Raw genomic sequence first — 23,158 nt, forward strand, 5'->3', positions numbered from 1 at the left:
ACTGCTTTAAGCTTAAGGGACATTCCCTTGCAAAGTGAACATCTTATTTGCCATTAATAAATCAACCTCTTTGAGTCATAGTGGCATTGAAAGTGGCATAGCCACTTCCACTGTATTGTAATGCAAACCCTACAGCTAATCTAAACTCTTACCTAAATCAGGACCAAAAGGGTCAGCACAGTGTCTAAGTGGTTAGCACTTCTGTCTAGCAGCACCAGGGTCGTTGGTTCAAGTCCTATCCATGGTACTACCTGCCTGGAGTTTGTATATTCTCCCTGTTTTGCCTGTGTGAGTTTCCTCCCACACTCCAAAGACATGCTGGGAAGTTCATTGGCTCCTTTCTAAATTGGCCCTAGTGTGTGTGTGAATGTGAGTTAGGGACCTTAGATTGTAAGCTCCTTAAGGGCAGGGACAGATGTGAATGTACAATATATATAAAGAGTCATTTTACTTACCAAAATCTTTGGTTTAGCTCCATGGCCATATACCTGAGCTGATGTACAATCTGTAGTGTATACCTGAGATATATTTCTTGAAGAGAATGAGGGAGAAACATCTCCTGCACCAAAAAAGGAGGCCTAGGGAACACATACAAAAGATACATGCTTAGAATCTGACGGTTAACAATTATTGCAAACTGCTATCAATGTCTAAACAGCTGTCAGAGTTAAAATTAATGCTTAAAACAGGCTGGCAGTAAACTGTAAGTCAGTGATTCTGATCTATAGCCATTCTGGTTATCAAAAATGACACCTTTGACTCATCCATTTTATAGATTGTATGGAAAATCTATAACTGATGTAAAAGTTGGATTCGAAGGATGGGTCACGCCTAGGGTTGCTGCTCCTTCCCCAAAACTGAACACATATTAATTACACAGGTTCTGAGGTTAATTTAATACAGAGAAGGCACTAAGTGAGTTTAATTAGTACATTAATCAGCCACAGAACCTGTGTAATTAACAGAACTCAGTGTCCAGAAAAGACTTGAAAAGCTTAACGCAAATAAATCACCAAGACCAGATGGCTTATACCCAAAAGTTCAAAGAACTCAATCAGGTTATAGCTAGGCCATTATTCCTAATTTTTATGGACAGTATACTGACAGGAATGGTACCAGCTGATTGGTGAAGGGCCAACGTAGTCCCAGTATTTAAAAAATGGCAGAGATGTATTCCTGAAAACTACAGACCAGTCAGTCTAAGATCTATAGTATGCACACTATTGGAGGGGATGATAAGGGACCTTATCCAGGAATTTTCTGAGGAAAACAATGTCATTAGTAGTAATCAGCATGGCTTTTTGAAGGGTAATTTCTGCCAAACATTTCTGTTAACATTCTACGAGGAAATGTGTTTCTATCTAGATAAAAGAAGGCCAGTGGATGTGGTATATTTGGATTTTGCAAAAGCATTCAATACAGTCCCCCATAAATGTTTAATATACAAACTGAGGTCTGTAGGCATGGACCATAGGGTATGTACATGGATAGAAAACTGGTTACAGGGGTGTGTCCAAAGGGTGGTGATAAATTGTGTATACTCAGACTAGTCTGGCGTGGTAAGTGGGGTGCCACAAGGCTCTGTACTGGGACTGATTCTGTTTAATGTATTCTTAAGTGATATAGAGACTGGCATAATTAGCTGAATCTCTGTGTTTGCTGATGCCAAGCTGCAGCAAACAAAGCTAGCAGAATATTAGCATGCATTAAAACTGGGGAATTTACACAAGAGATAAAACTATAATCCTGACACTTTATAAAACTCTGGTTCGGCCACTACTGGAGTATGCCATCCAGTTTTGGTCACCAGTCCTCATGAAGGATATGCTGGAGCTGGAGAGAGTCCAGAGAAAGGCAACAAAGTTAATAAGGGGACTGGAGGACCTGTTATGAAGAACAACTACAAACAGAGGAGATATGGTAGTGATATACAAATACCTCAATGGTGATTCAAGCATAAAGAATAAACTATTCTGTCTCAGGGAGTGTAAGAAGGCACAGAGTCACTCATTAAAATTGGAGGAAAGGCAGTTTAAACTTAAACTGTATAGGGCGTTTTTCGATGTTAGAGTGGTAATGATGTGGAACTCCACAATTGGTGTTGTCAGCGGGAAGTATTGATAGTTTAAAAAAACTTTTGGATGGACTTCTTAGTGAACACAGTATACAGGGATATGATTTTTAACATGAACACACACATCCATAATGGCTGAATTTGAAGGAATGGTGTCTTTATTCAACCTTGCCAACTATGTAAATATGTAACAGAATGACCAGCATGAAGTGAATGGTAGCTGTTGTAAGTATGTGCATGCACCTCTGGAGGCACACACTTCATAGCGTCTAGCAGCCGTCTTTTTATTTAACATGCTAGAATCACAATAGGCATAATAAGCTGTAAAGGGGTATTTGTTGTTTGCACACTCGGTTCAGAAGTATTAGCCTTTCTTAAACTTCAAGGCCTAATATACATATAAGCATCCTTGCCCTAGGCTGGCTACATTTAGTTTTTGGCCCTGATGTGCCCAGCTAAGCAGTAATTTATTTTCTAGATCTGGGCCGGTCTCCCTAAGCCTGGTGGCTGATTGCTCTTGCCTGCCTGCCTTTGGAAGAAACTTCCAGAAGCTCCTGTCTGCCTCTGGAAGAAGTTTGCAGAAATAGAATATGAAGGTTAGCCACTGGGTTATGAATATTTATCTGACCTCAGCCAATCCCTGTTCAGAGCTCCTTCTCCATCTCCCCTGGAAGGCAGCTGGTGTTATTGAAGAGTTGTTGCTTTTAGCCAATGTGCTTGGCTGAAGGCCTGAAGGAGCCTGTATTAAAGAGAACTCACTGGAGGAAACTGCCTGTGGAAACTTGGCTGGGGCCCTTTCACTTGAAACTCCACGTTGGAAGTACTTTTTGAGGGTATATGCCAGAAGTTTCTGCTGTGTACTGGGACTGATCTTATAGAATCTCAGATTTCTAGCTGTCCCCTTTTCTTTTACTGCTGGAACCAGGATCTTTTTTTTTTTTTGTATTTAACAATTTTTATTGATTTTTACATAAATATACAAACATCACGTTTGAAAGAGAAATAACAGGAAAAAGCACATTGATGGTAGAAAACTGCATAGGTACAGACAGGGGCGGACTGACCATTTGGAAACTCGGGCACTGCCCGAGGGCCCAGGGTCAGTAGGGGGCCCCATGAGATGCCCCTGGTACCTTTTTCATAGTCTTTTTTGAGTTTGGGCCCCATGATCCCCTATTGCCCGGGACCCCATGAGTTGTCAGTCTGCCCTTGGGTACAGAACATATAATGTCACAAAATAACAGTGTAGAGGATGTTAAAACCCTACATTCTGGGAAGGTAAAGAAGAAATAAAGATATCCCATGGGTTCTATACTGCCTCAAACACAGCAATCGAACAAGTATGTAGGGCGGTCAAATATTCTATCTGTCTTACATAAGGAATAATTTTAAATAAAATTGGCATCGAAGGGGGTATAGAGGATAGCCAACAGATAGGAATGCTTCTTCTGGCCGCAGTCAGAACATGAGCGGAGAGTTTCCTGGACGATTTGGATAGGCCCGGAAATGGCAGGCTTAATAAAAAATATAAAGGTTCAAACGGGAGAGAGGTATGCAATAGCAATTGTAACAAGGACAGAACCTCTTCCCAAGAAAAAGTAATGGATCTGCATGTCCAAAAAATATGGTATAGAGAGCCAAAGTCCTTCCCACAGCGCCAGCAGGCAAAAGAAGCATTCGGGTTACAGGCATGGAGAACTTCAGGCGTTTTGTACCACAACATCATAATCTTGTATGTATTTTCCTTAAAAACCACACAAACAGAAGATCTAGATGCGTTTTCCCAAATTTTTTTCCACATTATCAGATCAATTCATATCATTGTAAAACTGGGACCACTTGCGCATGTAAAGATGAGTGTCATTAGATAGTGGGGAAGCATCCATAAGGAGTCTATATGTATGAGAAATGATGCCCCTTTGGTATGGACCCTGTATACATAGATGTTCAAAGGGAGTAGGCTTCCCAAGGGATAATGAGGGTGACATGGTAGAAAAAAAGTGGTGTATCTGAAGATAGACATTGTGGCAGTGCAGTATCCTGCCACGGTGGAAGTCTCCAGTCCTCCGCCCATGTTTTGAGAGCAGCCGGCGCGCTGATTGCACAGGTGCGTGCAGGCCTTTTTTGGAGGCCCGGGCCATGGTTCTGGGCTCCACCCCGGCAGATAGGAGTCAGGTGTGCTTCACCAAGGAGAGGTGGAAGCCAGACTAGCTTTGTGCTAGAGGTTTGCTGTGTGCAAAAACAACCTTTTGGAAGGAGTCTGTAGGAGACAGACATAAAGCGGTGTACCTGAGAGAGCCAGAAGGCTGAATGTTGTTTAATTTGGTTGATGATGGATACCCCTGCGTAGGAACCTTTATGGAACTTTTTCTTGTAAATAAAATTGGGCAAAAAGGCCCTTAAAACAAAGTGAGTTGCTGTGTGCTTTTGAAAAGAAAAGCTCTACCAAAGAAGCGAGTTCCCACAACATATAGATGTTGGGATGGTAGGAGGTATTTTTTTCTGGAGATCTCAGAATGATTGTAGCTTCCAAGTCAACGGGTGTACCAAGTGACGCAGTTGGAAAAGGTTGGCTGCGACCCAAGGGAGCACTCGGGACATGGCCATACTATACGGGAGATTGGGATTATAAAGGATATTGGTCAGTGGAGAGCAGTCAAAGACCAGTGCAAATTTAGCCTTACATTTCTGCCAAACAGTCAGGGAACATTGCATGGGACCAAGGAAGAGATGACGAAAAGATGTTACATCCACTGCCGAGGTCAAACAATGGAGGGAGCATGGATGGGTCAGAGATAACTGCAAGGATTCAATCTCAGTCTACATGTTGGGAGGATAATGGGTGGACCATGACATAATAAAACGAAGAAGTAGCATAATAATAGGTCACTATATCCAGTGCCCCTAAGCCACCACAGAATGCAGAGAAAGTAGTACAGAATGTGCGATTCTATGCCGTTTGTTGTGCCAAATGAGGGAATGAAGTTTGGACATAGGGACGGGGATGGGGAGAGTCACAAATAAATATAGGGGTTTGGGCAACACAGTCATTTTTATTACATTGATGCGTCCGAGGAAAGAAATGGGTAGGGTATCCCAAAATTTCAAGGAGCGGGAAATAGCTATAAATAGGAGGGGGGGGGGAATTAGCCTCATATATGGAATGTTAGGAGGAAGTAAGGTTAGTACCCAAATATTTTAAAGAGTGGGTGCACCACCAGTAAGGAAAAGACTCTTGAAGAGAGGATAGAACAACGGGTGGAATGTGTAGTGGGAGTGCCTCAGTTTTGGATGTATTAACTTTGTAACCTGACAGGGCCCCAAATTGTCGTAAAATCCTAAGTAAAACCCGTAGGGAGGTATGAGGGTTCGAGAGTGTGAGGATGTCATCTGCAAACAGGGATAGTTTGTACTCGCGACCATGGAAGTATATCCCTCGTATATCTGGGTTACACCGGATGGCAATAGCTAACAGTTCCAAACAGAGAATAAACAATAAAGGAGAAAGTGGACAACCCTGACGCGTACCATTCGACATCTGGAAGGGGGGAGGCTAGTCTGACCTACGAGGAGGGGGAAGAATAAAGAACCTTCAAGGCTACCACAAACGGGCCCCGAAAGCCAAACTTCTCCAAGACTATAAACATATAGGGCCAGTTGAGGTGGTCAAAAGCTTTTTCAGCATCTAAACTCAATAATATAGCAGGGATAGAAGATCGGTTAACCAGGTCAACCAGATCAATAGATCTCCTGGTGTTATCCGCAGCATGTCTGGCAGGCACAAAACCTACCTGATCCCTGTGTATGAGCTTGGAGATGAGTCTGGACAGCCTGTTAGCCGAGATCTTAGTGAAAATCTTGTAATAGGAGTTTAGTAGAGCAATGGGGTGATAGTTATCTACAATAGAGTGGTCCTTGTCAGGTTTGAGGATAACAGAAATATACACGTGGGAGAAATCAGCCTGAGGTGTGACACCTTTGAAAAGAAAGAGAGGAGGTGAGGGGCCAGGATACCAATGAAGGACTTATAGTAAGAATAGGGCAATCCATCTGGTCCCGGAGTTTTGCAGGAGGGGAGATGTTTAACTGTGTTGAATAACTCCTCAGACGAGATGTCAGCTTTAAGGGCCGCAATGTCAGAGGGCAATAGCCTTGCTATCGATAGGGGATCAAAAAAACTATCAAAAGATGGTTTTGTGAGGGGGGGGGGATGGATATCTGGGGTCAAAAAGTTATAGAGATTCTCATAATATGAGCCAAAAAGGGAGACCATGACATGGGGGTCATAGGTAGGGTTCCCATTCGGTTGGATTAGATGATCTGGCATCATAGAGGGAGATTGTGCTTTAAGTCGATTGACTAGCATACAATGAGGTTTATTAGAAAATTTGTAGAATTTGTGTTTGACCCAAAGGAGGGATTGTGCAGGAATTGAGGGCCTTGATTCGGTCACGAAGGGAGGTCACCTTGTGGAGCTCAGAAATGGACAGTTTTGCCAATAGTCGTCATTCAGCCAAGGATAATTGGCGAATAAGAGAAGTCTTGGCACTCGCCGAGGATTTTTTTAAATGGGAGCCCATAGAGATACAAAGTCCCCGAAATACCGCCTTATGAGCTTCCCACAGAGGCGAGGTAGAAGTTACAGAGTCAACATTGTGGCTAAAATACATATCAAGTCCCCGAGAAAGCTCGTCCCGGAGATGTTCCGTGGATAGAAAGGTCTCATTGAGGCGCTAGTGTCATGCTTTCGGCATAACATTAGGGAAGAAAAGATTCAAAGTTAAAGAGGCGTGATCGGACCATGTAATAGGATTGATTTCAGAAGCAACCAGGAGAGGAAGCAATGGGGCAGAGATGAAGAAATGATCCAGGCGGGAAAAACTACAATTAGGAGTGGAGTAGAAAGTAAACTGTTTGTGGAGAGGGTGTCTAATCCGCTAGGCATCAAAGAGATGATGCTCCCTTATCAATCTGCGAAAAGATTTTGAAGAGGAGCATTGCTGCTTTGAGGGAGTGGACTCGAAGAGAACTTTTCTGTCTTTATGGGGGAAATAATTAAATTAAAATCACCCCCAATAATCACATGTGGGGTAAAAGAAGAACCTAATTTGACAAGTGTTTGGGAAAGAAATTGCAGTTGACCCATATTCGGGGCATACAAATTCAACAATACAAGGGGAGTGTCACTAAGCATACATTCCAAAATAATGAAACGACCTCGTTGGTCGACCTTGGAGGAAATGACCCGAAGGGAGCAGTGTGTCCGAATCAGAATTGCCACTCCAGCCTTCCCGGAGGACTGGGAAAAAATCTTGAGGCAAAACGAAAGGAGCCAGTTGATTTAAAATGGGTCTCCTGGACAAAAATAATGTCTGCTCCTGAGGATCAAAATTCCCTCAAAGCCATCCACTGTTTTTGGATGGAATTAAGGCCCTTGACATTATATGATAAAAACCTTAAGGCCATCATAAAATAATAATGGATATAGCATGTGTACCAGCAGAAAAAATAAATGAGATACCATCGATGAAACAAAACAGAAAACAGATAACACTAATATAACACAAAAAATAGAAACCATGGAAATTACAGCGGGAGACATAGATATCCGTAGGGATATATACTTGGGAAAAATAACTAGACCCAAGTCGTCTAGGCCAATGGCTAGACAAAATCAGGGGCAACACGACATCTGACACATCTGGATAATTGTCAAACCCGGTCAGAGAAAAAACAAAAGAAAAAAGTGCACCCAATGCGGACTCGGCCGGCTAAAGAAAAACAATGTAAAAACAATGTAAAGAATGGGGGGGAAGGGTCAGTAGTGGAATTACCACCCCAGAGATCTCCCCAGAAGAACATCATGTAGGCACATCGCTTGATCGAGGAGGATGTGGGCGTTGTGGCGTACGAGAAAGTCGCTTCCAGCCAACCGCAAACTGGTGTCCAGATCTTGTTAGGGGTGGCGGAAGGGCAAGATGGGGTAGGCAGCAATGAAGATGCATCATCCGATAAAGGTGGGAGTCCCAGCTGCTTTAGGAAAGAGCCTGCCTCATTAAGATCACGTAGAACAACTTGAGTGTTATCTTTAGAAACGACCAGCTTGAAGGGAAACCCCCAGCGATAAGGGACACGGTGTTGCTGAAGGTGTGTAGTATTCAGCTTCAGTGACCGCCGTTTGGCCAGGGTAATCGGAGAAAAGTCACAGAAGAGCTGGAGTCTGTCCCCTTTAAATTACAAAGGAGGTTTATGGCGGACTGAGGATAATAAGGCTTCTTTGCTTTCAAAAAAGTGGAAGCGGACTATGACGTCACATGGTCTTGTGCCTTCAACAGGTTTCGGGCCTAGAGAGCGGTGAGCCCTATCCATCCACCAGTCCGCTTCTGGAACCATGGGAGTGGTTGCGATGAAGAAGGACAATAGATGTCGGTGTAGTTGAGAATCAGCAATTGATCCGGACATACCGCAAATACGGATAATTTGGCGACGTTCCCTGTTTTCCAAATGTTCTTGTTGGTGCTGCATTTGGGATATGGAATGCTTCAGATACGCGTTGTCTTCCTCCAAAACATGAACGTATTGAACCAAATCATCAAACTTATTCTCTAATTGCTCCATGCAGTCTCCGATCTGGGCTATTTCCCCTCTGAGATCCAAAGCCAATTTTCCAACTTCAGCGGATATAGAAGCGGTAATGTTGCATAGAAATACTTGCAATTTATCGTCCAGTGCAGAGATTGTGAGAGAAGACGATGCATGCTGAGATTCCGAGGTAGAAGATGGATGATGCCCTGATAAAGGGTGGTCTATTGCCCCTCTTGTTATGACCAGGGGCTCAGAATCCTCCATCTGGGGATGGGTAGGCGCTTGGGATGTTGGCTGCTCTAATGGGAGGTGAGCTGCAGTACCCTCTGTCACCGCTGGGGGTCTGGAATCCCTCCTCGGACTCGTAGCGGCACTCAAAGCCGGGGATTGCGGCCTGGAAGGAACCGCCAGACCGGTGAAGGCCGCGGGTCCTGCGGCGGCGGGGAGGGGGGCTTCCAGCACCCAATCTTCCCTATTTATGATTCCCCCAGGTGCCAGGCCAGGTGCAGAGCTGATATGGCTCACCCGGAGTGAAGTGGAGGCTATGGCGCATAGCGGGAGAGCCAGGAAGGCCGGGGATGAGCGGAGCTCAAGAGTTACACGTCTGCCACCTCTGGTCGCACATGCACCCCCTGAACCAGGATCTTTAAGGAAGATGTCCTCTTATAAATGTTAGTGCCAAGAGAATCTTGCACCTTTATTCCTACCCACCTGTGTTCAAGTACTGCAATAAATCTTTGAAAAGACACCGCTAGACTGAGCCTGAATTTTGTTGGTGTGCTCTGGAACTGGTACCTGGGTTAGGCAGCCTCTGAACAGGTAATGAAGACCTCTCTATTTCCAGAGGCCCCTTTGGGGGTGAATGCTCCATACACTTTCAGTTGGGGGGGGTGATGAAAACAGGTGATTGAATAATCTTTACCTCCATGCCATTTTTCAGGGTGGAGAGGCAAAAATTATCCCCCCAGTCATATTCTCCAGGCAATAATAGCCGCTGAATACCACCAATTCAAAGTGTATGGGGCCATTACGCAACTGACAACAGGCAGTGAAGAGGTGACATTACACCCTCTCACCACCTTTGAAAGTCTCTGAAAAGCGCTCCACAGGGGATGCAAGTATAAGCGAGCCCCAGAATTGTCCAAAACGCTGATTTAATACTGCTGGGAGCAATTATATGCTAACATCTATGGTAAATTTTAACTAAAGAGTATACCTAAACACAATATAATAACAAGGATAACTTGCTAGTTATATTACAAACGTATTGCTAAATATTGTGTTCAGCAGGAGTAGGTCCTAATCTGGTTCTGTATAGGCATACAGTATATGACACAGACATATAGTACATATATATATAGTACTCTTGTTCTGTATAAGCATATATGACACAGACATGTCAACTAACCCTAGAATCCAGGAAGTCCCCTTGTTTTTATACCTTGTCACTTTGACAGTATCTGTTCTTATTCTGGATGTATGGCTATTGCACAGTACCACTTATGTTGTCCTGCATGCTGGGTGTAATTCTCAGTATCTGTTCTTTTTTTTTATATGTCATTATTGCACAGTACCACGCCTCTTTTTCTGCATGCTCAGTGTATTTACATGTGTACGTTATTAAGTCTGCATGGATGTTGCATGGTACCACTCTTCTTGCATCCTGCAAGTGATTCATGGCTTCTCTTTAAGCACCTGCACAACTTCCTATGCCTTTTCAACATCTTGTGTGCATTTGTAAGTCCCTTTATCAGTCACGTCCTTTAATCAGTTTAGCCCATCCAGTTTGTGCTACAGCACATGCCACATTATCCTCTAAAATGTCTTACCAAGCTTAGGGACGTCTTAATGGCATCATAGGTCCCTGGGCAATGTATTGCACGGGGTCCCCAACTAGCCTGCCACCATTTTACGCACCTGCTTCCAAGATGTAAAGTATTAATAGTTGATAGAATTAAACATACATTTATTAGTACGTTTAATAAATCAATTTTAAACAATAAGAATATGTGCCATTAATCAAAAACTAAACAACACAACAGGCACAGTACAGGGGGGAGGCAGAGAGGCACAGTAAAGGGGGGATCAGGAGGGCACAATACAAGGATCAGGAGGGCACAGTACAGGACGCGGCCATCCCGGGACAGCTTAGTTAAAAGCGGAACTGTCCTGGAAAATCCGAGACAGTTGGCAAGTATGATGTAATGGAAAATGATCATGTGGCCCCCATGCACCTGGGGCCCCTGAGCAGTGCCCAGTGGTGCTCATGCATTAAAACAGCTGTGCCCAAGCTAACATATCCAATGACATAATATATTCGTTAAGACAGAGAGAGGTGTTGATGTGTAGGATGTTCAAAGTCATAGCAGCCAGTCATGAATTACTTTGCTGTAGTTAGGTTTACTAAGAGAGGATCTGATAGCTATGGGTTACAAGGAAATTGTTTTTCATCAATAGTCTGTACACCCTCTTATTGAATATACAGTATATATAACAAAAAATATTCAATGTCAGGACGCCTCACATAAAAAGGCATACCTCCCATTTTTCTCAAATGACAAAGAGCTGTACCTTTTAGTGCACAGTATGTAGGCAAAGGACATGTCTCAGCCATGGTCCCAGTTACATTAACCATAAAGATCTAATATGCAGAAAATGATTGGCTGAACCATACATTTTTTAACCTCTATTTGTCCTTCATATTGGCTTTTCAAAATAACAAATCAAGTAATATGAGTATGAAAGGTTTAGTGCAGCATACTACATTGGTAGAAAAATAGTGCATTTTGTATAGAAAAGTACAGACCACGAAGAGGGACAACTGAGGCTGCATCAGGAACAGAGAGATTTGGTTTCAAAAGAGGGACAGTCCTTCCAAATGAGGAACAGTTGAGAAAATTGAAAAGTCTTTGAAATGTCCTCTTTATAATGCTTTAGATGCAGTTTTGTGAAATCACAATTTTCTCTTCAGTAAACAGCGCTTAATGTTCCTGTAATCTTTTATTAACCTGCAAAGTGTTTACAAGCTGTAGACATCTGTAAGAGATTAGGGATGTGCAGTGATGTCATTGCGCAGACATTTATGGCTGTGTGAAAGCTGTGCTTATAGAAAAATAACATGGGAAAGCTGTATGCTAAAGACATTCATTTTTCTCCGTTGCATAAGCAGTAAGGAATTAAAAGTAAATGTACAATAGTTTCATTATTACAAGGCAGCAAATGCCATATGAATGTATGTTAGACAAACAGAAATGTGTTTTAATAATGTTGTGAAAGGTGCTAGACACAATTTACATGCTGCAATAGAAGCGATTTTCACTGAACGCAATGTGAACCTCTAAACACCGGTTCCCTTTTGGATGGCTCCCTCTGCTGCTTGAATGCTGCAATGGAAATTTTGTAGCTTCTATTTTAGTTACCTACGGCATGGCATTTGTTTTAATATGGGTTCTGAATAAATTCCTTTAAGGCGCATTCAATCAGCCACAGAATGTGTGTAAGCGAAATCATTTAAAATCAAATGAAAAAGCTGATAAGCTGAAGAAGCTCTGACATACACTGGTAAATATTTGAAATGACTAAATAAAACAAATGATTTTTGAGAAAAAAAAATCCTGCTTCCTGACCCTCAAGTCTGTATTTAGAACAGCATTTAGGGACCAGTGTCTAGAGTGGTAGGATTCATGCCTTATCAGCAGTTCTCAACATAAAAGATTCAAGAAATGTATTATCATTCTATAATAAAATGAGATAAAGATGTAGTCCCATCCAACGTACTACATAAAAACATCCAATGTTGCACATAAAAACAGAGACACATAAAACATACACAAAGTAAAAAAAATATGCACCCCTCAGTCTATGTTATCCAGATATCCCCACAATTCAAAAGCCACATGGCCTGGGGGTAGTGATAGGCAGAAACCCTCCTATTTGGTTCACAGTCGAACATTCAAACCTAATGAAAGTTCAACTGTGAACTTCGAACAGAGGGGACAATTCACTAAGCGGTATCTTACTGCATCTGAGTATGTGGTAAGATACCACAGAGCTACTAAAATACTGCATGAGTTATATTATTAAATAATATGGTATTTTAGTAGTAAAAACATTCTTTCCCCGCTGACAGCTGAATGTAAAAAGAATTGTCGGCATTGCCCCGCAATTAAAATTTTTTTTTTTTAAATCTGTGTTTTACCCCCCCCCCCATCCATACCAGACCCTTATCCGAGGCAGGTCAGGAAAGGGAGGGGACAAGCGAGTGCGTGGGTGGGGGTGATTATTGGAATCTGGAAGCCCCCTTTAACAAGGGGGCCCCCAGATCCCGCCCCGTATGTGAATGAGTATGGGGTACATGCAGGGGTGGACTGACAACTCATGGGGCCTCCGGGCAATAGGAAATCATGGGGCCCCTGTGTCCTCACCCACACTCAAACTACACCCAAAAAAGCCTATGAAAGGTACCAGGGACATCTCATGGGGCCCCCTACTGACCCCGAGCCCTTGGGCAGTGCCCGAGTGGCTAAACAGTCAGCCCGCCCCTCATTCACAAAAAAAAAGTGTAGTGTAAAAAATTACAGTAGACAGTCTTTGATAAGTCCTTTATTAAAAATAAAATAAAAAAAACACTCCACTCTCAACACTGGATCCCGCCATCTGACAGCTGCACTGGGATGACAGCTCTTAAATATGTGATGATGTCACAAGGGGGCAGGGTCACCATGACATCGTCATGTGCTGTGATTGGCCAAAGCATTGCACCTGTGATCAGGTGCATTGCTTTGGCCAATCACAATGTACTGTCAGGTCGCAGTGCATTGTGGGGAACAGCGGGCGATCAGCGAATTTATGTTGGACTCGAACATCAAGCTCAACACTACCTGGGGAGAAAGAATATTTTGAAGCCTGGCGGTACAGGAAGCAATACTCCTGAACTGCCTGCCAGAAATTAGCAGTTTAAGCAAAAAAAAAATAGCTTGCAAATGTAATATTTTCTGTGCCATTTTTATCACCCTCTGTAAAGTTTTTAGATCTTGAGCTGTGCATGACCCTTGCCACAGAGAAATGTAGTAAGTCAATGCACTCTATATAGCAGCCCTGTAGAAGAACCAGCCCTCTTTAGCTTCACTAGGAAATACAGTATAACCACTAGTGTGTTCTATCCACAAGATAGATTACATTCACTGACCATGATAATTCCTCCATCATCACCAAGTCTCAACATGCACAAAATTGTGATAACCTTTCCTTTCATTTTTCCTCTGGCCACCTGTGGGCATTTCTGTCTAAATTCAGCAACATAACTGTATGAAGCAAGAGGTGCAAGGAATGTTGAGAGGACTCAGAAGGCTCCTTTTAGTTCAGGAAACCTTACCACCTTTCTTAAGTCTCCTCCCTACACACCTCTATAATCACCAGACCAGGGTTGTGGGGAGGAGGTCTTTGGGATTTGACATTAGTTTTTGGTGCAGGGTTCCTTCTTAAAATGTTTACCAGTTTCAAAGCATCTGGTATTGATTTATGGAGAGCCAATGTCATTTATTTTTTGTTTTGTGTGTTGGGTTCCCCCTTAAAATCCATACTAGATTCAAAATATCTGGTATTAATTTTGGGGTGGACCCTATGTAATTTTTTTTTGCATGGATCTCCTCTAAAATGCATGCCACTCACAGCCACATTTAGGAGAACCCCAAGCAGGTTTTTAAGGGAATAGTGCACTTTTGATGTTGTCCATTAAAGATTATTCAATTCACTGCTCTCTGCATTATGTATTTATTTTTATATTGGTACATGACCCCTGGGGCTGTGCCGAGCCCCCCATGCACCTTGTTGCCAATCCCTCAATTTCTTGGCTAGTAGCCTTAAAAATGGAGAAAAATTTGGATCCTACGGACTTCAATAGGGTTTGAACTCAGCATCCAAATTTTTGATATGTTTGACTGAACCTCTGTGAATTGAACCCATGTACTGGCTCATACCTAGTATATTCCTTTCTTTTCCTGCACATTGATGCAACAAGATTCATACAAGTTGTGTTTTCTACAATACACTGTATTGCAGCACAAGATAAAATAGGGTTGATTTATTTGTATGACAGTTGTATGTTTGCTACTGTTTTTTTGAGGTAGCTGGCTGCGTTATTATGCTAGGGCCACTCAATGGTTATTAAGACAAGAAATATAGGAATTTGTCTCCATTGAGGTGACAAACAGAAATATGTACATTTTGTTCTGCCTTTTTTGGCATTATGCCCATTTTAGTTGCTAATTCAATATTTCTGTTGCCCAATACATGGAATGACGGCCACATGCAGTCATTTGAGACTTGCTGTGCCGCCCTTTGCAGATCCCTGAAGTGAGAGTGGGAGAAATGATTTGAAAAGGGAATGTTTTGGCAGTGATCTTTAACAGTCTCATGTAAGTCATGTACCGGTAAGTCCCCTTGCATCCAAAACCCAACACTCCTTGTAGCAGGCCTGTGGTCTCTGACCATGTCCTCTAGTATGTCTGTAGTCTCGTTCTTCTGTAGCATGATATATATATATATATATATATATATATATATATATCTCTATATATATCTATATATATAGATATATATATCTATATATATATACTGTATATATATCCTATAGTGCTTTCAGGGCTTCAATTGCAGCCTCTTATACCTCATAATTTGACAACTGTTCTATACACACTGGGAGGCTTCCCCTCAGCAATAAATTGTTGCCTATGCTATCCAGAACAAAAAAAAGTTATGGCTGGATTTCTACTTTCATTTGTATATTAATATGTTTACAATGTATAGTATTTCTGCTATAAAGCATTCCAAAGATTTGCCCTAATTTTGAAAAATATTTGCCAAAGCTGTGTCATGAATAATATTTATTTGTTCAAAGCTCTCTTGCTACCTTGCAAATGTTTGACCAAAATATCATCCTAACTTATCATGATGAAGTCAGCGGGAATTTGGATTCAAACACATGGGAAAGAGTAGAAATGGCAGGATAATTATCTAAATGATGCTGTATCATAAGACTTGTCAGCATCTGCCAAAACAGAGATGTTTAATGAGAGGTAAATCTCTAGACTTTTAATCTGCTATGGGAAACAAGGATTTTGAGTATGACTCTAAAATATGGCTGGTATTAAGCCACATTTGTGGAGAGACTCCAAAATGATCAGCGATAGTGCAAGATAATTGGCACACAGCAGTCAACTAGATACACAATTAGTTTAATATGCTGCATGATTTAACTGGTCTAAAAATTACCGTGGCTTTTTTTTACTTAAAAGGCAACAGAGAAATATCTAGTTTTAAAGAATAAAGTGCCTATTTCATAGAAGCAAGTAGAATGACTTAGAAATTTAAAACAAATGCCCTCTGAAGTGCTGTATTTGGAACGGTGTCAAGCACCAAGGGAGAAGGACAGGGGACAGATAAAGTACATGCAGATACTGAATTATATTTGTTTTCAAAACATCTTAGAATGTCTCAAAAATATGGGTGAGCTGAAAATAGCCAGGTTTGGTTCAATGCAGATTTGGCGACCATTACTGAAGTTCGGATCTTGATCCTCATTAAAGTCAATGAGAGTCGAATCTTAGAAATTAGTAATGGCTGTTTTTTGGGCTAATAGGCAAGATTGTTAAACAAAGAATACAGGGAGCTGTGCAGTGGCCTTGGAGACATGTACCAAAATAAAAGAATATATATATATTGTTTAGAGGGGAGAAGGTCTTTACAGGCGGCCAAAAGGGCAATATTGAAAATGCAGAAATGCTTAAAATTACATTATACTTTGGAAAAAAATAAAGTGAACAATATCAACTTCTACAACTTATCAAACTTTGTCAAAACCTGGTCTTTCTGTACCCCACTGTATTATGTACAATTAACAAAATGTCAACTCAGAGTGCACAAAACACCCAAATTCACAAACTCACATTCCAGAGATAAGGCAGTTGTTAAATTGAAAAAATTACAGTGCCAAATTTCAGCGACAACAGCAAAACATATGATATTTTAAAGACAGCAGCCATAAATATTGTATAGATGTGCTGCACATTATGCAAGCATTCCTACTTGGCCACTATGTTAAAGGAAGTGATTAGGCCTGTTATTCTGAAAAAAAGTTGTTAATTATGTCACACAGTCAAGAGACAGAAATATTTCACAGGCATGCTGTACACCATGTAAGTGCATGTTGCTACTAAACCGCAATGGAAGACAAAAAAACTTGGCAGATGTTATATGTAACTGAAATAGAGTGAAATTTTCACAGGAAAGGAAAACAGAACCAATTTTTTAGGCAGTATGTGTTGTTTTACTGCTTTTTAGCTAAATGCTATATCAGAGCGATAGGGAAACAAATAACAGTGTATAAATTTAGACTGAAGACAAAAAAAATTAACATATTTCTAGCACCTTTGTGGAGCCTTTTTAAAAATCTGCTATTTCAGATTGAGAAAGCAGACAGATTTCATGTCCAAAAAATAAAAAATATATTGTCTTTTTCCTGATATTGGAGACCAAAAAATTGTACAGATTTACAGTATCTTTTTTTGGACAGGCTGCAATTTCTGAGGGAGAGGGCAAGAATATAACAACTAGAAATAAAAATAATGTATTTTTAGGAGACTGAAGATGAAAAAATGTTACAGATTTGCACCACAGATATAAAGAGTTCTGGCCACCTCCCCCCAAAAAATTAAAAGTCAGCAGTTACAAATACTGTAGCAGCTGACTTTTAATAGTAGGGCACTTACCTGTCCATGCATCCAGTGGCAAGCTGTTGTGCTTTGTGAATGGTGATTTTATGTTGAATTTAAAATAAAAAACATGAACAAATTTGCACCAGGCCTTAAAACAATATTAATGGATAGGAGGTAGAAAGTATGCACATTGCATCTGGAAGTAAAAAATGAGTGTCTTGATCCACAGTCTGGAGATGGGAAAAGGTTTTGCAGCACAGATATTATTATCGGCATATTGTGTCTTGAACCAATAAATAGTTCAGGCCAATGACAGCTTTTACAATGCATTATGGGAAGTTCATTGGGGCAAGTGGTGCCAAATTTTCCTAAAGTTCTGATTATATCCAAACACCTGAACTGCCAAAGTGTGATCCAAACTTAGGTTCAGAATGAACACCCAGCTCATTCCTACTAAAAAATGCAATCTGGTTTGCCATGCCAACATTGCCTTAAAGGGTCAGGAAGGGATTTTTTAAAATTCAGTATTAGACAAAATTGGCTGCAGGGTTTGTTTTGCCTGTCTTTGGGCCCAAACATTTAGGGTTTACAAAAGGTTGAACATGATGGTCATATGTGCTTTTGCAAGCCAGCTTGTAATTAGACGTGAAGAAAAATGAAAGTCTAAAAAAATGCTAAAAGCTTTTGGTAAATTTATTGTACCCTTACATTTTCCTACCAGAGTGTAGAAACTTACTTGTGCAGCTTGGAGATGTCGTTGATCAAATATTTGTTTGCAAGATGGAGATGGAGATGGAGAGGAAGGAGAGCAGAGAGCATTATCTATATCTCTGTCCAGCTGATCCAATTTCATTATTAGCAGCACCATAGAGTCCAGTCTTGACTGACCTTGTCTAAATTTCTGGAAAGAAATTAAACATTTATGAGAAAAAGTGTCCATTCAAAAAACTCAAAAACAATCAGACGTTATGGATTTCAGCTCACTGTGGTCAGACCATTTCTACTAATTGCTCTGGTTTATTTTACCCTGTTTATTATGCCAACAGAAGGACCAGTGCCACAGTGCTGCACATGTATACAGCAGAATAGAGATGGTCTGTAATCTTACAACACAAGTAATAGGTGGAGGTTGGGAAAACATTGGGATGAAGGGAAAGGAGAGTGTATAAGAGAATATGGTGAATAGGTGACAGAGCCAGGTAATTCTATTATTTTATGCATTACAATTTAGAGGTCTTTTAAGGGAAACAAGGCGGGAGGTTATGAAAATAGAATGGGGACTTAGGACATACACCTTTTATATGTTTGCTTGTTGGTTTTTTTTTTTTGTATGGAAAGTACGAGTTTTAATGTTTGTACAAAAAAAAAACCTCAAAGACAATCAGAAATGAATTGATTTCATCTCACACTGGTGCATGCTGGGGGAGAATATACATTTTTGGGGAGAGCCAAGGGATCTCTCTCTTCCACTCTTTCTCTGGTCTGGGGTGGGTGTGTGAGGAGCAAGCAGCCAAGTGATTAGACGCAAAGCGTAAGGCCTGTACATGCTTGGAGCAGAAGACGTCTGTCTGTCCAGTGAGTCTTGTGAAACTCCAAGCCTGGCTGAGGACAGGAGAGGAACAGATGATGTCTGAGTTGAAGTACCAGAGGTCACTCTGCCACATGAGGTCCTGAGTGAGGAACTTGTGGAGAGCCTGGGAAAGCAGCAAATGGAATCATCAAGACTACTGCTGCTGTCACTTGGAAAGATCTGGTTGCTAATGGAGACAGTTGCTACTAAGAGGGTACTACTGGAATCAGATTAAAGGCTCTTTTCTGTCCTCTCTCCTTATTCATATTCTCTATGAAGAGCAGAGGTTTGGCAGGCTGCCAGCATTGTAATACAAACAAACACCAAATGCTCTAAGCTGGTAGAAATGAACTGAATCCTGACTGCAGAGTAACTGTTGTGTTATGATGGATTACCTTACAGTACCTGCAGTTGCAGAGGTTATTGAGTTATTGTTTGAATGTTTTTTGTTGCTTATTATGGATATGCTAAAACTATATATATCCTGGTCCTGTAAACCTGTGTTCAAAGACAAGGCTGGGTTAAGGAATTTTTTCTTTTTAGGTGGAGATTTCTCTTGAACTGAATGCTGGGAAGAAGCAGGTTTTCAGATCCAATAAAAATGTTCTCATTTTAGTAAACAATTACCCATTTACCATTTCAATGCATTTATAAAATAATTATTGATATCTAATAGGAATGCAAAAGTGATAAACCTTATCATACTTTACAGTCTTATAGCATACGCATAGTATAAAAGGGAATGGAAGGCTATGATTTGTCTGAGCCTATAGCAATGAACAAGCTTTGCAAAGTAAAATCAAGACATCCTAACCAGAGGACCGCAACTGTGTAAGATGTCAGTTAACACATCGCAAACCATCATGATCATGATAGACGCATTTGTTAAGTTCATTAGGATGTAGTATCAAAACCTAATTGTAGAACTATTATTAGATCTTATGCTAATCCAAGTTTGAATTTATGTAGTGTTAGAACACTGGGTGGTAGTTAGGTTATCTAGAACCAGCATCATGGGTAGGCCTGGGATGCAATGTCTTCCCAAAATGAAAACATGCCCCCCTTCATATCCTATGCACATTTTCCTATTCCAATTATTTCCTAAATTGAAAGGTTCCCTGCTAGTGAAGAGCAGATGATACCTGGGTTCAGTTCGAGGTGGGTTCAGTGAATGTTACTAAAGTTTGAGTGCTTAATTCAAACTCCTTTGAAGTCAATGAGGGCAGAATGTTAAAAAACAGTAATGACTGGGCACTAACCTGGAGAAGATGTATCACAGCAAAAATAATTCAGTTTGGTGGGGAACAGCAAATTTTACAATGTTTAAAGTAAAAAGTTAAAATTAAAAATTCTGTTAAATAACATGCCTGAGGGATGCCCTGGGCCTGCCTGTGAAGTGGCACATCTGTGCAGTGTACTACTTAAAAAGTGTCTTTAAAATGGCAGCAAAGCAACCGGGGTTCTGTTTATCTATACATGGCCATTATTTTAGGTGGTGTATAGATGTTATTAGGGTAAAAAAAATTATGTATGATGTCTGGTCTTCAGGTCTGGCAAGGATTTTAAGAAGGAGTGTCAAGCAAGGTCACCTTTCATGCCATCCACTGTATACAATTGTGTAACTAGCTGTGATTGGTCACAGTGATCACATGTACAGACTAGGCCAATCACATCCCATCTGTGTCATGTGATTAGCCGTGGCCAATCACAGCTAATCACAAAAAACACATCTGAATGAATCAATTTCATTCAGTTAAATGCTTGCTTATAGCAATGAAATTCTTTGCTATAAGCAATCATAGTGTATAACAAGAAATACTGATCACTTCCCCAAAGTAGTACAATATTACTTTGGTAACATTATACTACTCTGGTTGCAGTGTATTATGAAAAAAAATCTTTAAAAAAAGGAAAAAAATGTAATAAAACATTTTAAAAAATGTAATTAATGAATCAGAGGTGCAGTGTCAGGCTCCTACAGGCACATCTTCCAGCTTTCTTACCCATACCTCTGTAGGACTTTCTGTTAGAATGCTGGAGGACATGTCAGTAGACCACGAGGGTTCTCGTTAGCACCCTCACAGCCCATTAAGTGAATGGGGCCAGTGACATCACTGGTTGTTATGGACTCAGCAATGCCTGCACAACCATTGGCAGGGGGAAGCTGTCATGTACAGTATAACAATGATAACTAGAAAAGCTACAATTTCTGGGGAAATTGTGTGAAGTGTTCTTGCCTCCACCAGTAGTCTACAACTGGAGTGGGCGGAGTAACTGGGTGGAGTGGCTTGAGTAACTGTTGTGTGGTTGGAGTGGCTGGAGTAATTGTGAAAAGGTTGGACTGGGCAGAGTAACTTTATGGAGTGGGCAGAGTAACTGTGTGGAGTGTTTGGAGCGAGTAAAGATAGTAAACATTACACTAACCAATTGATTGATCAAATTTAAAAAGTGCACATGGCAAGCTTGGTAGAGTGAGAAATGCAATTCAACTTTTAATTATTTATATAGCACATTTAATTGCAATGTTGTTGCCCAAAGTGCTTCACAGTTACATTAAAACATACATTTATAAAAACATTAGCAGCATTATCACCTCAAATACTCTCTACTGTAGAAAACCTTTTTCCAAACCTTTAACCAGAAGCCGGCCAAACTGTCACAAATTCAAAATTAGATTTCAAATAAGACAGAGAAGAGCGGTTAAAAACAAACTGCTCCAAATTGCTCACTTCATTGGCGTCTTCAAATGGTTGTAGTTTTAAACACTACAAATCCTACAGTGAAGAGCTTTATATTGTGAGAATCACAAGACCCAGACCTACATTTTGATGCATAGTATGTCTCTGAAATATTAAAAATGAAGACACAGTTGCAGTTTAGAAATTGCCCTTCAAATTTGAGGTGGCTAGAGTGCAGTTTCAATAAATGTCAATGGGCGGCGTGAGTTGCAAACAAATGGTCACATTGTAAAAACTATCAGGACTATGGCTTAGCCGTGGACATTTTTAGTGGCAGCAGGGATAGCTGAACGTTTTGATATAAGATTTGTGTAGGTGGGCTTGAAAATGAGGGAGTGATGGCAGTTTAGAAATCATGTCCTGATTTTTCAGCTCAGACTCTAGCTTTTGTCAGCTACCACTCTAGTTTTAAACATTCCACCATTCATTCCCATGGGACCAATTTCACCACAAAAAAAACGATATTTCGTGAACCATTCGGAAAAACGTTCCACAAAGTAATAGCACACCAATCAGGAACAATCCGCACGTTTTGGTATATTACTATCTATGTAGTGTAAAAACTGTGGGAGGAGTTAGGGTGGTAAATTTGGCTCTAATAATAAGAATATATATGTGATATAACAGTAAATGGTCTTGCCATGCAAGGACACTTAATAATGCCACTATTATACACGATGTGCAGCTCCCAGCAATCAAGTCACATATCTTCATATGTTATTACCCATTATTTGTAATGTATACGCATACTCACATGCTACATTTTAGCCAGGAAATTACATATATTTCTGCATTAATTTAGAAAAAGAGTACATAGTAAAACACATATAATCTATCGGTTTATATAGACATATTCAAAGAGGTAAAGAGAAAAAAATTAAAGAAAAGCAGGTCCCACAGTTTTCCCATGGGCACTGGACACCTGCAAGGAATCAAAACATGAGATAATTTTAAAAACCATCTGAAGTCATTATCTCTTCCTGTGAAGGGAGCCAAGTTCTAGCTTTGATTCACACACTTCTCTTCCAGCAAATATTCATGTGACCAATAATTACTCTCAAACAAGCATGAGATACCTGAAGTGTATAATTCTACTCTACAGTCATCTTTGGTGTGATAAATAAATATATAGTCAAACTCCAACTTTCCACCTTTCAGTCAGATTTCATGATTTTATGTTCTAAAGCAGAATGGCAAAATAACTGAAACAGAATTTACGTTTTTAGTTCCCTTGTGTGTATATAGGCACCTGTCCTGTCTATCCTGCTGTATGGGAATCAATTACATTTCTATGATACACTTGTATTCATCCAAGCATCTTGTAGACAACTATAGATTACTGTAAACATGTATACACTACCCATCTCTTGCTAATCATGTTCGTTCTTCATGTGTTTGTGTAATACACGTTCTCACTTTTAACCTCTTCCATACCGGGCACTTTTACCCCCTTCCTGCCCAGGCCAATTTTCAGGTT

At 40.6% G+C, this 23,158-nt stretch overlaps 1 protein-coding gene across 1 annotated transcript in view; it reads right to left on the bottom strand.

Annotated features, from left to right (window-relative positions):
• DLC1 (DLC1 Rho GTPase activating protein) overlaps nt 1-23,158 on the bottom strand; it is a 437,897-nt gene that overhangs the window by 363,403 nt on the left and 51,336 nt on the right. Inside the window, exons 2-3 of the mRNA XM_089669291.1 lie at nt 18,110-18,274; nt 456-578 (exon numbers count right to left, since the gene is read on the bottom strand). Of these exons, the coding sequence (XP_089525417.1) occupies nt 456-578; nt 18,110-18,274 (288 nt within the window). The remainder of the gene's footprint in view (nt 1-455; nt 579-18,109; nt 18,275-23,158) is intronic.

The sequence above is a fragment of the Staurois parvus genome, unplaced genomic scaffold, assembly GCF_062004578.1.
Source record: "Staurois parvus isolate SC_StPar_1 unplaced genomic scaffold, SC_StPar_1.0 ptg000071l, whole genome shotgun sequence".
Taxonomy (NCBI): domain Eukaryota; kingdom Metazoa; phylum Chordata; class Amphibia; order Anura; family Ranidae; genus Staurois; species Staurois parvus.